This window comes from Melospiza melodia, chromosome 12 (genome assembly GCF_035770615.1).
Source record: "Melospiza melodia melodia isolate bMelMel2 chromosome 12, bMelMel2.pri, whole genome shotgun sequence".
In the NCBI taxonomy this organism is placed as follows: Eukaryota; Metazoa; Chordata; class Aves; order Passeriformes; family Passerellidae; genus Melospiza; species Melospiza melodia.
In genome coordinates this window covers 5,600,682-5,613,857 of record NC_086205.1, presented here as the reverse complement: position 1 = coordinate 5,613,857, position 13,176 = coordinate 5,600,682, and the positions used below count along the sequence as shown (strand labels likewise).

General features: G+C 37.9%; 1 protein-coding gene across 6 annotated transcripts in view; it reads left to right on the top strand.

The window, feature by feature from the left end:
* The window catches only part of PER2 (period circadian regulator 2), a 49,337-nt gene that overhangs the window by 27,309 nt on the left and 8,852 nt on the right, over nt 1-13,176 (top strand). For all 6 annotated transcript variants that reach the window (XM_063166508.1, XM_063166511.1, XM_063166507.1 and 3 more), the window contains exons 10-21: nt 774-825; nt 2,115-2,257; nt 2,447-2,525; nt 6,823-6,929; nt 7,562-7,715; nt 7,896-8,004; nt 8,561-8,692; nt 9,832-9,928; nt 10,463-10,619; nt 10,702-10,829; nt 12,297-12,470; nt 12,730-12,990. In XM_063166508.1, the coding sequence (XP_063022578.1) occupies nt 774-825; nt 2,115-2,257; nt 2,447-2,525; nt 6,823-6,929; nt 7,562-7,715; nt 7,896-8,004; nt 8,561-8,692; nt 9,832-9,928; nt 10,463-10,619; nt 10,702-10,829; nt 12,297-12,470; nt 12,730-12,990 (1,593 nt within the window). The remainder of the gene's footprint in view (nt 1-773; nt 826-2,114; nt 2,258-2,446; nt 2,526-6,822; nt 6,930-7,561; nt 7,716-7,895; nt 8,005-8,560; nt 8,693-9,831; nt 9,929-10,462; nt 10,620-10,701; nt 10,830-12,296; nt 12,471-12,729; nt 12,991-13,176) is intronic.

Sequence of the window (13,176 nt, the reverse complement as noted above, 5' to 3'; positions counted from 1 at the left end):
GAACCATATTTAATCTGAAAAAACAATCAGCAGTAAACATGTGCTAAGCAATGCAAACATAAAGCAGGTCAAAAGGGACCTTGTGAGGTCTCCAGTGCAACCTGTGGCTCAAAACAGGGTCAGTGGTAAATTATATATAATCCTAATTACTCAGTTAGGCAGGAGGTTTTATACATTTTCTGTAGCTTTATTATGTTTGTGTACAGCTTCAAATTTAAAAAATGCGGCAAGTAGAAGTGTGCACACTCTCTCATGTATTTGTTGTTGCCAAACAATATAATATCCAAAATATTGTGCACTGGAGGCCTTTGAAATGCCAGAGCTTCCCTTGGGCATCAGAGTGTGGCTATTCTGGAAAAGGAGGGAAATTAACTAAAAGCATGAGAAGAAGTCTTCAGGAAAAAGAGAGAAGAGGGGTGCTAGGAAGTGCTTTTGGTGGTCAGATTTTGGGTCCTAGGTAACCAAACATTTTTGGTCATTGGTATAAAGTAATTATTGATAAGAGTAAGCAGCTCAAACTGGAGAGCTGTTTAGATATGTTTAAGAAACAGACTTGATAAACAAAGAGCTGTGATTCACATGCCAGCCTCAGAATCTGAGTGATGTTCAGATTGAGTTGCTTATGATGTACATTGTTTAACCAATACATATGGAGAGTTCAGGGAAAACTTAAACTTTAAAAAAATGTATTATCTAAGAAAAAGTTCTTACACTAAATATCATCATCTTCTAGTAATTTGTAACTTGTTATGAAATATGTTTAATATTTCTAGAGTCTTCCACCCAGGATTGCATGGAAGAGAAATCTTTTTTCTGTCGCATCAGGTAAGACAATATTGTAAAGCTTAGTGCTGTGTTATGAAACCAAGCATTACATAAGTATTTGACTTTTATAAGAACCATATGGTTTGAACATTTCATGCCTTTTCATAATGTGATTGTAAAGCAAAACATATGCACATCCTTGAGTTGATGAACTGTAGCAGCTACAGAGAAAACTGAATTGATTTTGGCAAGTTCCATCTTGGGAGTTAATCCCTGTGAGTATTGACCTTTGTGCCATAAAGGAAGGTGGTACAGCATCTCCTCCTGCTCTGGAAAGCCTTTGGGTCATGGAAATAGAACTGTTCAGCACCTGCCTCAGTCTCCTTCATTCTAAAAAACCGATGGCTCAGATTTGTATCAGCTTTCCCCAGGAAGACACCCCAGGGTTACTTGACTTGTCTCTTTTGGCCTCTGGTTAATAGAGGACACAATCCTTTGGTTTGCTTTTCTTCCTTCTTTTCCTGCCCCAATCACTCTTCTTTAGTTTTGGGGGTTTTTTATTTATTTAGGAAAAGCTGGCAACCTAGTTCATGGTCTTTCTTGTGCACTTTGATTTCTTGATGCTTACTGCCTCTCTGGCAGCATTTCTGAAGCAAAAATAGTGGATCCAATTATTTAATTACTTCTGGAGTAAATAAATACTTATTATTGAGGTATGAATAAACTTGAAATGAATTGGAGGTAATGCTCCAGAGTGTTGCATTGGATGTGCTGTAGAAGTACTGCTGGTGTTACTGGAGATATATTGTCCAATAAACACTGGTTTCAAAAGCTTTACTTTTATTTAGCTCTGCTGTTATAAACTTATTACAACTGATTCTTCTTTGTTCACTGTGTAAATGGTTGTTGTTTTCATTACTGTGTTTGCATTCTGGTTAAGCAAACACCTGTTATTAGATATTGAGTCTTCACTGCTTCTAAACTGGAATAAATATTGATTAAAAGATGACCTTTGTGTTAACTCAGGGGATATAGCAGTCTTCATAAAAAAGCCCTGTAAACTCATCTCTCTGAAGGAGAACAAAGTAATTTAATGTATTGTGTGAGCTGGTTTTCTGTCAGACTCCCATGTAATGCTGCTGCAGAATCTTTATGGAAGTTGGTATGCAAAGGATACCATCAGAATTAGGTTCTCTTCCACAAAAAAAAAAAATAAACTAAGACCCTGGATGCTATTTTAGTAGCTAACATGAAGTTCTTGTGTCATGAGGGAAATAGAATGCATAAATTAAAATTGTGTTCAGTGTAAGATGAATTTGTTGAAATAATTAACTCTCTTTAATTATTAGTGCGGGGAAGGAGCGGGAAAATGAGATTTGCTATCACCCATTCCGGATGACCCCCTACCTGATCAAAGTGCAAGACCCAGAAATAGCAGAAGACCAGCTCTGCTGTGTGTTGCTTGCAGAAAAAGTCCATTCTGGTTATGAAGGTAATCCTTGAGTGCTTGCTTTCCTAAAAGTAAGATGTGTTCAAGCTTTATTAAAATGAAAGAGAATTCTTTCTGTTCTCTGTCCTTGCTGCTTTCCTGTTTGCTCTTGGCCAGAATTTTGGACTGGCAACTTGAAGTACTATATATGCAAAACCCCCAGTTGCTAATATGCTTTTATTTTTCTTTCAGCACCCAGAATTCCTCCTGACAAAAGGATTTTTACAACTACGCACACACCGACCTGTTTGTTTCAGGATGTAGATGAAAGGTAACTTAAAAAATTATTTTTAAATTTGCTCATGAGCAAACTATCCAATATCTTTGCAGGATTTAAGGTGTCTGTATGGGGTTAAAAATTATGCAACTACTGAAGGGTGTTTAACCTAAGAAAAGCACATCCCCCCATTTTCACTATGCATGAGAACACATTACACTGGTATTTAATTTAAGTGCCTGCTAACAACTTGTTCTTCCACTTTCCTTCCCTCTTGGGAAATTCTGGACATAAATTCAGTCAATGAACCCATGTTCAAAAGAATTCCTGTGCTGCCAATTATTACCTGTATGAGACATTTAAGTGTGGATTTTTTTGTTTTTTAAGTTTGATTCAGCAAATACGCTGCTATTGCTCTCTGCTGGCCCAGGTACAGCTAGAGGTACAGCTTTTGAATACAACATTAGATCTTCTAAAAAAAAATGTGTATAAAAACGATTCAAATTACACTGTCTGAAGGCTTCAAATTGCTTTGACAGTCATAAAAGCTGCTTAGAGTAAGTATTTACATTCTAAATTAGAAAACAAAAATGCCACTTGTGATCTTAATGTATATACAAAGACTTAGGAACTAAGCTTTCATAGAATCGTTAAAGTTGCAAAAGACCTCTAAGATCATCAAGTCCAGCACTAAGTCCTGTCCCTAAATGCCTCATCTGCACATTTTGAAATACCTCTGGGGATGGTGACTGCACCCCTCCTCTGGGCAGCCTGTTCCTTGACAACCTTTTCCATGAAGAAATGTTTCCTAATAGCCAATCTAAACCTGCCCTGAGGCCATTTCCTCTTGTCCTGTCACTTACTCCCTGGGAGAATCAATTCTCTCACCCAGTTTGTTGTTGTCTGCAAACTGATGGAGTGTGCTCTCCATCCCCTTGGCCAGATCATGGATAAAGACCTTAAATACAATCCTGAGCCCTGGGGACTTGACTTGAAAAGAGAATTCACCTATTCCTGAGTTGAAAACACTGCCTTTCCCCTTCCTTTTCCACTTTCCTTGATGTTTTCTTTGTGATGGTTTCTGATATTTGCTCTGGATATGGCGCTTTGTTTTGATTTTTTTTTTTCTCCTTAGCAAAACCCAAGTAAGCTGCAGTGGTAATATCTGACTGCTGAGACTCTCCTATTTGTTTTTAAGCAGTCTAAGAATGCTAACATTTTCTTTGGAGGTTGAGATGGGGGGATGTCTTCAGACAGAGTAGGACCATAATTGACAATCTTGAGATTCTGTGGTATTTTTTCAGTGGAAATATTTCATTCTTGGCAAAATCCTTAAATGCAGCAGAAGAGAGAGGGATTGGAGAAAGGAGGTTATTGTGATGTTTATCTAAGATGGAGTCAAGGTGAAAAGAACTCTGCTTGACTTCTGAGACTGTTTTACCTGTAGAGATACAGATGATGTGTCTGAGTTGCTGTAGGACAGACAGTGAAATGCTGACACACTGTTTTTCCATGCTGTGGTTTATACAGTCCCTCTAAACAGCTCCAGTTGATAAAAGCACTTAATCCACTGTAGTTCTGTCTTCTTCATGGATTTTTCTGTCTCCTTCATTTCCAAGCTTCAAGGCAGCTGCCGAGCGGGTTTATCTTTACAGAGAGGCTGAGGGCACAGTGCAAAGCTTCTGTTCCTCTGTGCATGCACAGCTTAGTGATCTCCAGTAGTCATTTAACAGAAATGGCAAAACTGCTGAGTGGAGAGCCTTGCCCTTATTTATTCTTGGGCTTGAGTGGAGCAGTAAATCCTTCCTTGTGAATCCTATGGAAGCTTCTTTCCTGCTAGTTTGATGTTACCACTTGTTCTCAAATACCATTTTCTAACACTTCCAGTGAGGGCTGATTGCATCTTGGTCTGAAATTAGGACTTTGTGTCATTTATTTCCGTTCTTGTGATTGTGTAGTTGACTTTACTTTTAATTATTTAACTCCTGAGAGCATTGGCAGCCTGATAAATGTTTACCAAGATATGCATATGCAGTTTGTTACTCTTAAGCTCTCCAGGGTTTGGTGGAATACACAAAGCAAGAGATTCTTAAAGAAAGCAGAATCTTAATATTTGAAAATGTGCAACTGAGCACCTGCTGTTGACTGAGTGTTGTTCATAACATAACCCTGAAACCATTGCTTGACTTGCATAAAGTTAATTTCTGTAATCAGTACGTGTTGATGAGTTGGAAAAATGCATATTTGTCTGAACTCTGCAGATCAATCTCTGCACAGAGTATGTTAAGTAAAAATAAATATTTTCTTTAAATTAAATGGATCATTCCTATATGTATTTGCCTTAATATATTTGATACTTCACACATTTAATGGGTGTAAGTTCATAGTGGAATGATCTTTGTAAATTAATTTAAAGCAGTTTTGTGTGTAACTTACAATAACAATATAAAGAGACTTCTTATTTATGTTTTTTGATACTTCAAATGTCATTCTATGAAACACAAACTAAACTTGGCAGCATCTCCTCATCAGCCATTCTTATGCCACACGTGTATTTGCATTCATAAAATAAATTTATTAACTAAACCTCTGAATTTTTATGAGTTATTCATTATGAGGAAGCATAATGATGCCAAGATGTCATTCTCAAGTACAGCATTATGTGAGCACTGAAGGGCTGGTTGGAAGGGACTGCTGGAGGTCTTAGTTCTGTCCTTTTGCTTGAAATGAAACCTTGCCCAGTCTGGCTAAGGTCAGCTGTGGCCTTGTCTCAATAATGCCTGAAAACTTTCAGAGACAGAGATGACACAATCTGTATGGGAAACATCCTGTGTTGCACTGCTCTGTTAAAAACCTTTTCCTAACATGCAGCATCAGCTTTCCAGACTCCAGTCTGGGACCATTGCCTGTAATTTTATTGTCTGGCAACATCAAGAAAATTTAACTCCATTTTTGTAACTCCTCTTTCCAGCAGTGTGGGAAGTCCTGGATCATCTTTTAGTTTCCTTTTCACCAGAGCAGGCAAGGCCAGCTCAGTCTCACATTCTAGATCCCTGACTGCCATAAAGCAGGTGGCAAACAGGAGCAGTGCTGAACAAAACCTTCTTGTGGTGTTAATTGATGAAGCCCTGGCTGAAGTTGTTTGGAGTTGACTGAGATTTTAAAGTCCTCTAGCAGCACAACTTTTATCATGTGCTTTGAACTTGGCAGCACTTCTAAATGTCAATGTGTCAAAGTGATCTGGTTTGCTATGAGTCCCATGCCAGTTTCTGCTCTGTTGCTTTAGTTCATCTACAGGCTTTTAAGACTGATTATTAAACTAATTGCTTTGATAATAAGGCATTAGTTGCTCTCCACTCTCCCCTCTCAGCCTCTTGGCTGGATGTTTGATGCTTTGGGGAACTGATGTAATTCCAGTGGGTTGTTGGAAGTGCAGTGTTGAAGGCATTTGCTGCATAATGCTTTTGAGTTCCTGCCTGACACAGATCCCCTGTCTGGGGCTGAGTTCTTCATTAAAGCTGTTCAGATACCTCATATCTCCCTGCCCCTGGGCCTTTGGGGAAGATGTACAGCATTTTGTGCTTACAAGAGGACTTGCTGCCATTTGGCAACTTAAGCATCACTGAGTAGTGTTCACTTAGTACGTTTTTTTTTTCCAAAGCACATTTTCAGTGGTTAACCTTCAGAGTGGTATTTGGGAACTTTCACTCTTTATCCTTAATACAAATGCTTGAAGTGATCAACAAAAATTGTTCTGTCACATAAATTAGTTTTTCACATCACTAGAAGTGGTCATGGATAACATGCAGGAATTCAGAACCATTGCTTTTAATTCTCTAGTTAATAAGCCTGCTCCCTTGCAGCTCCTCTGAGCTGAACTCTTCACCTGCCTGTGAGGAAGTTGTCTTGAAAGTTGTCTTGCTGGTCAGCTCCCCTGGTGCTAGTTCAGCTGTGGTAATCCTGTGATCCTTAGCCATGGCTCCCAGCCAAGGGATTGGGCTACTATTTACCTTCATGAGAGTTTTACAAGATTAAACTTCATTAATGCTCTTTTAAAATTGGGGTAAGTATTTATCCTCTAAAGTTAGGCAGCAGGGAAAAGACAACTGCTGTAGCAGACTCCTTGATTTGGTCTAACCACCACCCCACAAACAAACAAAGCCTCCCTTGCCCTAAGTGTATGGCTGTTGTTAACTTGGCACTGCTTTTTCACCAAATGTAAGCTTAAAATTATTCATTCTCTTCACAGGAAAAGCATCAAAGAAAGCTTAAAATGAAAACATTTCAAACATGAACTGTACATTTATTCTAGTTGATTTTTATTAAGTTTTCTTTGTCTTTCTTTCTCCAGAGCAGTACCTCTGTTGGGATACCTACCTCAGGATTTAATAGGAACGCCAGTCTTGGTGCACCTTCACCCAAATGACAGACCCCTAATGCTAGCAATTCACAAAAAAAGTATGTACCCTCTTATTGTGGCAGAAATACACATTTTTTCTTGAATTTAATTATAATGACTACAAACACCTCAACAAGTAGTCGGAGAAACTTAATTGTGACTTTGATTTTTTCCAGAAGTAAATACTGAATCTTTTACTGCACAACTTGATTCTTAATGCAAATCCATGAAAATGAGAAATGACTCAGTTTTGTACTTTCTAAGAAGCATATATATCTATTGTAAACAAATGGACTATAAATTAATATTTCATACATAAAAGTATGAAATGAATGAAAAAGTATAAAGAAAAGTATGAGAATGATGTGATAGAAGTTGTCATATTTTACATGTTACTCTTTCTTATTTCATGGAGAAGAGTTTGTAAAGCCAGTTCTTCAGCCTTCTTTAGTTTGTTGTATTCTAAAGGTGATTTTCTTGACCATAGTCCAGTAAATTATGAAGATCTGCTTATTCTGGTAGCTCAGAATTTCTAAATGTATCAATGTACCCAGTATTTCTTCCCTCAAGTGTCATCTTCCTCCATAAAGAGGAAGTATATTGAATGTACAGTTCATTGTAAAATCCTGAATTGTTACGTGGAATTGTGCAAACTTTAATCTGAAATTTCTGTTTGATTCCTTCATTGCAGTTCTTCAGTATGGAGGGCAGCCTTTTGACTATTCACCAATCAGGTTTTGCACTAGGAATGGAGATTATATCACCATGGACACCAGCTGGTCCAGTTTCATCAACCCTTGGAGTCGAAAAGTTTCATTTATTATTGGCAGACACAAAGTTAGGACGTAAGTCGGGATATTTTTGTTTTTACTTCCCTCAGGTTTGCGTAGAGATGCTTCAGATGAGGGAACAGAAAAAGCATTAAATTCTGAGTGGGATATGGAGGTGGTAAATTGAAAGTGGTCTCTGTGGTTGAAACACTTGCATTTGCAATGGGCTGGTGTATGTTTGGTTTGTTTGTGCAGGGGTCCCTTAAATGAAGATGTCTTTGCTGCTCCCAACTACACAGAGGACAGGATCCTGCACCCCAGTGTTCAGGAGATCACAGAGCAGATCTACAGGCTGCTCCTGCAGGTACAGCAGGGGCTCTGCCCCTTCCCTGCCCCTTCCTTCCCTGCTCACATCCTGCTGGGACAGCCTCTGTCTTGCTGTCACATTGGCTGTAGCTGCTTCTATTTACTGGAGTTGTTGGCTGCAATCCTGGGAATTCCTTGCACTCATCATTACCACACAAGACTTACTGAAGTATGTTAAAGCTCCAGTTGATATCTTAAGAATTTTGTGTACTTGTGGAGTCCTCCAGACAAACAAACAAAAGAAGACCAAAAAAAAAATCCCAAAAAACAAAAAACCCACCAAAAAACCCCAAAACAAAACAAAACAAAACAAAACAAAAAAAAACAGAAAAAAACCCAACCCAAAAAAACCCAAACAACAAAAAACCCAGCATAAAATAAAATAAAATAAAATAAAATAAAATAAAATAAAATAAAATAAAATAAAATAAAATAAAATAAAATAAAATAAAATAAAATAGCTTTTCCTGACATGGAATTACTGGTGTCCTGAGGTGGGTGTGTGTATACAATACATACATACATATATATTTTTTTTAATGTTGTTTTAACAGCCTGTACATAACAGTGGATCCAGTGGCTATGGGAGTCTGGGTAGCAATGGTTCACATGAGCACCTGATGAGTGTGGCATCCTCCAGTGACAGCACAGGAAATAATAATGAAGACACTCATAAGGATAAACCAGTAGGTTTTTGATTTTTCTCATTCAACTATGTGGCACAAAACAAAGTGGAGATTTTTACCTTTTAGAATAATGTTTTCAAATTAGAAATACGAGAAAGGATAAAGAAAATGCCATCTTTCTTTTTTTGTTTAATACAGAAAAACCCTTTTGTCTGAGGGAATAAGCATTTCTGGTGTAAATGAAGCCTCAGGGTACTGAAGAACAGTGATAGACATGAAAGTCAGTTTAATAGAGAATTTAAACCTGTACAGTGTGTTCACTTAATCTAATGTCTGTTACATGTTATATGCTTGGTAAACCAGCCAGATATGTGAAAGCAGTTTCTTTGGGAGGGGAAAGTGTGTGATTACTGTTTTCTCAAATGAAAGTAAGAAGATTAAATGCAGCAATACCTGCAGAACTAAGGGATAGCTAAACCCTGATCACTTTTAATGTTGCAAAAATACAGCATTTATATAGAATGAAATAAATTGAATGGAATAAAACAATTTTCTAGTTTGTGCTTAGAACTTTACTTCGTGTTTAATTCTGAAAGCCAAAAATTTTCCTTGGTAAGTTGTATTGCTTGTAGGCTAATTCTCCCAAATCTGATTTGCGCTTCTGTGATCAGACTCTGCAGACTCCTGCTCTTGCCAAGGTGGTCACTTTCCTGGCTTTCAGTTCTTAAACACTGGTGGAGTAAGCAGATGAAGTCTCAGGATTTGTTATTTAACAGGGAAATGGATGCCTGGCATTCCTTCACTATTTCCACAGACAGTGAAGGCTGTTACAGTTCAGTTCTGTAACATCCTGTCAGTGCTTGGTTTGACTTCTAGGGTTTTTTACCAAGTGATAGGTTTAGTTTTTTCCTGAAGTCATCTTTGTAATGGATATTTTATATTTTCCTGTCCAAGTTATTCAAGCAGATTAAAAGAAACACAGAGTAATTGTTTGCAGGAAACATACTTTAAATTTCTTCCCTTCCCTGCAGATTTCTGCAGCTGCACAATAAAATTGTATATATACATATTTCTCCTGTGATCAAAGTAATTGCAAGATAGAGATTAACTGAGGTTAGATTTAGTCTACTGAGGAATCACTGTGCATGATGTTTTATGTCAAAATTTGGAAATAACTGTTCTTCCCAAACTGCTTTCAGGAGGTTTGTCAATATGCCCGTAAGGTCAAGAATAAAGGACAGCATATTTTCACTGACAGTAAAGCAAAACTGGACTACAAGAAAGAGTCTCTGGCAGGTAAGATATGATCAGTTCTTAGTCTCCTGTGCTGGTACCTTGGATAATACGGCAGCAGGACTTTTTTCTAGTTGAGCTCTATTCCATGCATAAAGACAGCATTTTATCAATTCAGATTTTTTTGTCCTGTGTCTCTCTACTGTGCCCAGGAAAATCCTGTGTTTGGCTGTATTGAATCAATAGTGGTGTAACACAGTTAAGGCATGGCCTAAAGCTGTTGTCTTGAAATCATTTAAGTGGGCACTAGAGTTGTCCTCATCCTGAGTGTGTTTCAACCCTAATTGTATATATTTTCTTACAGCCATAGTGTCTATTCCCTTTGGATCCATATGCAATCTAATTAAACTTTATAACTCCAAGCACCCATAAGGACAGGAAAATGTTTACATAATATTCATTTATTGATGCATTACAGTGGTTAATTTGTGACCTGCTAAACATGTAGAAATGAAAAACCTTTACTGCTGTTGCTTTTAGGGGAGTTTGTAAGGATTTAATGTCTTAATTGCATAGTAGCAGTATCTCTTTCCACAGAAAAACAGAATACTGTTGGTGGCCAGGTGAAAGGTGCAGGGGGAAAGGATACTGCAGGAGCAGTTGCTCCAAAAAATGTGACTACTGAAGAGTTGGCTTGGAAAGAACAACCTGTGTATTCCTATCAGCAGATCAGCTGTTTGGACAGTGTCATCAGGTGAGTAACCTGTGAGTAAATTACTCTTGACCTCTGCACACAGGACTAGTATGTCTAATATTGCTAAATCTTTGTATTTTAGGTACTTGGAGAGTTGTAATGTGCCTGGTACAGCAAAAAGAAAATGTGAGCCTTCAACTAGTGTTGCATCACTGAGTTCTGGAGTTCATGAACCAAAAGCAGCTGATAATTCTATCCAGCCTTTGGGAGGTAACTCTACATCACAGCTTTCTCAAAGCTGAGTTGTGCTGGCAGGCAGTTGGATGCTACTTCTTTGCAGAATAATGACAAGTGTATCTTAGGCATGACCTCATAGCTTCTTTCTCAGGGTTTGATGTTGGTGATTTAACTTTTAGCATTAATACCTTCCTTACAATTAAAATACTGAGTAGTTGATGCAGATCATATGCATATCTGAATTGTAGATGCAATAAACTTAATTTGTACTGTGCAAAATACAGAAGGATTTTGAGGTTCAGGACTTGAATCATTATGAAATGTAGGAAGTTTATTTCACAGTTAGGACTTGTAAGAGCAATCAGATGAAGAACCTAGCAGCTAATTAATTGCAACAAAAATACTCATCTTAGTTGTCTGCTTAAAAAAAGAGGAACAAGAGAAGGTCAAATGCAGAATTGGAGTGTTCTGTGTTTTGTAAGATACTAGAACCCAGTGTTCATCCATGAAGACAAAAAGCTGGGGATTACTGAGGCAAGCTGTCTGAAAAGTCTGCTGCAGACAGAAACATTCAGTTCATTTTTTAGGCCTTAGATGTAGTATTTACATAGTCCCTTGTCTGGATGGGGAACTGAGTGAAGATTTGTAACTGGTTAATCCAAGGACTGTGAGATTGGTAAAGAACTGCATGCAAATGAGAGATTGGCTCATTCTACCTTGTCATTATATGAGGCTGAAGGGATAGTGTCCAGTGGAATTTCTCAAAAATTGGTTGTGGGAATGATCTTGGCTATTTGATGAGCTTCAAAAAGAAGTTCTAATGCAGCTTTTAGAATCAAATTAGAAGGTATCAGTAGACCAGGAGTAAAGAGTCCTCCAGCAGGGATTGAAATGCTGTAATTTGGAGTCTCTGTGGTTCTGGTGGGCAGGAGATGAGGTGGGTCACCAGCTCTTTGCTGAGACAGATGAAGTCACTAGTCAGGAAAAAGGCAAACTTTAGATCTTAAATATGTGTTATGGAAGTATTCCTATGAGAGCAGGAATGTTTTAATGCTGTTTTGTGAGGCACTGCTCTGACCTCTGCTGGATTACTGCGTGTAGCTTTCAGGGGAGAGAATTTTAAGTAGCTGCATGCTCAAAACAAAGCTCTTACAGTAACCAGCTAATGAAAGAAATCAGTGTACAACCCTGTGGGAGCCCAACTTACTCTTGGGCTGAAAGAGGCTAGACATTTTCTTCCAAAATTGTGCCATGAAAGACCAGAGAAAGAGCAAAATATCCCTTATTTAAAAAGGTTTAGTTTGGCTGTATATATAGGCTTAGAGGATTGCATTTGTTGCTCCACAGTCATTCTATTCCTGGAATGTATAAAGTAAAAAGTTCACTTTTTTGTCTTGTCAAGCACACTTTGGCCTTTACTGCTTTGCAGCCCTAGCAGCATGTAACTTGAATTTGCTCTTGTTTATGTTCAGTAAGCTGCAGCTTTATTTCTTTTAACAGATCCTGCTGTGTTGAAGGCATCTGGTAAATCGAGTGGTCCCCCAGTGGTTGGTGCTCACTTAACATCTTTGGCTTTACCTGGCAAGCCTGAAAGTGTTGTGTCCCTGACCAGTCAGTGCAGCTACAGCAGCACCATTGTTCATGTTGGAGACAAAAAAACACAACCTGAATTAGGTAGGATTTTGCTAATTTTTTTTTCTTCAAGATGACAAGTGCTAGCAAGTTCAAATTTCAGACATATGAACAACTGATGTCTGCTCATGATTTACATTTTCTTCCAGCCAAGGTGGCCTTAGGAAATAGAATAAATAAAGGATGGAATGTGTAATCTTAAACTTGCAGCAAAATTATTACAGAATTGTAATACCTTAAAAATGCATAAAACAGGGTTTTCTTTGCTTTATCTTGAGTATTTTGCCTTCTGTTCCTGTAGAAATGATAGAAGATGGTCCAAGTGGAGCAGAAATCATAGATGGCCAACTTCTTGCTCCTCCATCCAGCTCAGCACACATAAATCAAGAGAAGGAGCCATTTAAAAAACTGGGACTTACAAAGGAAGTGCTTGCAGTGCATACACAAAAAGAGGAGCAGAGCTTCTTGAACAAATTCAAAGAAATAAAAAGATTTAATATTTTTCAATCACACTGCAATTACTACTTACAAGATAAGCCAAAAGGACGGCCTGCTGAACGTGGTATGGCAATAGTTTTCACCATAAAACTTGTATTTATATAGAAAATAAATCCTGTTGGGAGAGCATTTCTATTTTTAGTGGTTTTGTGGGGCCAGTGTGTACAGTGACAGTTGCATGCTATTTTCAAAACTGGCAGAAAAATGTTCTGACAAATCTTGCTCAAAGATGAAAGTGGAATATTGCTTT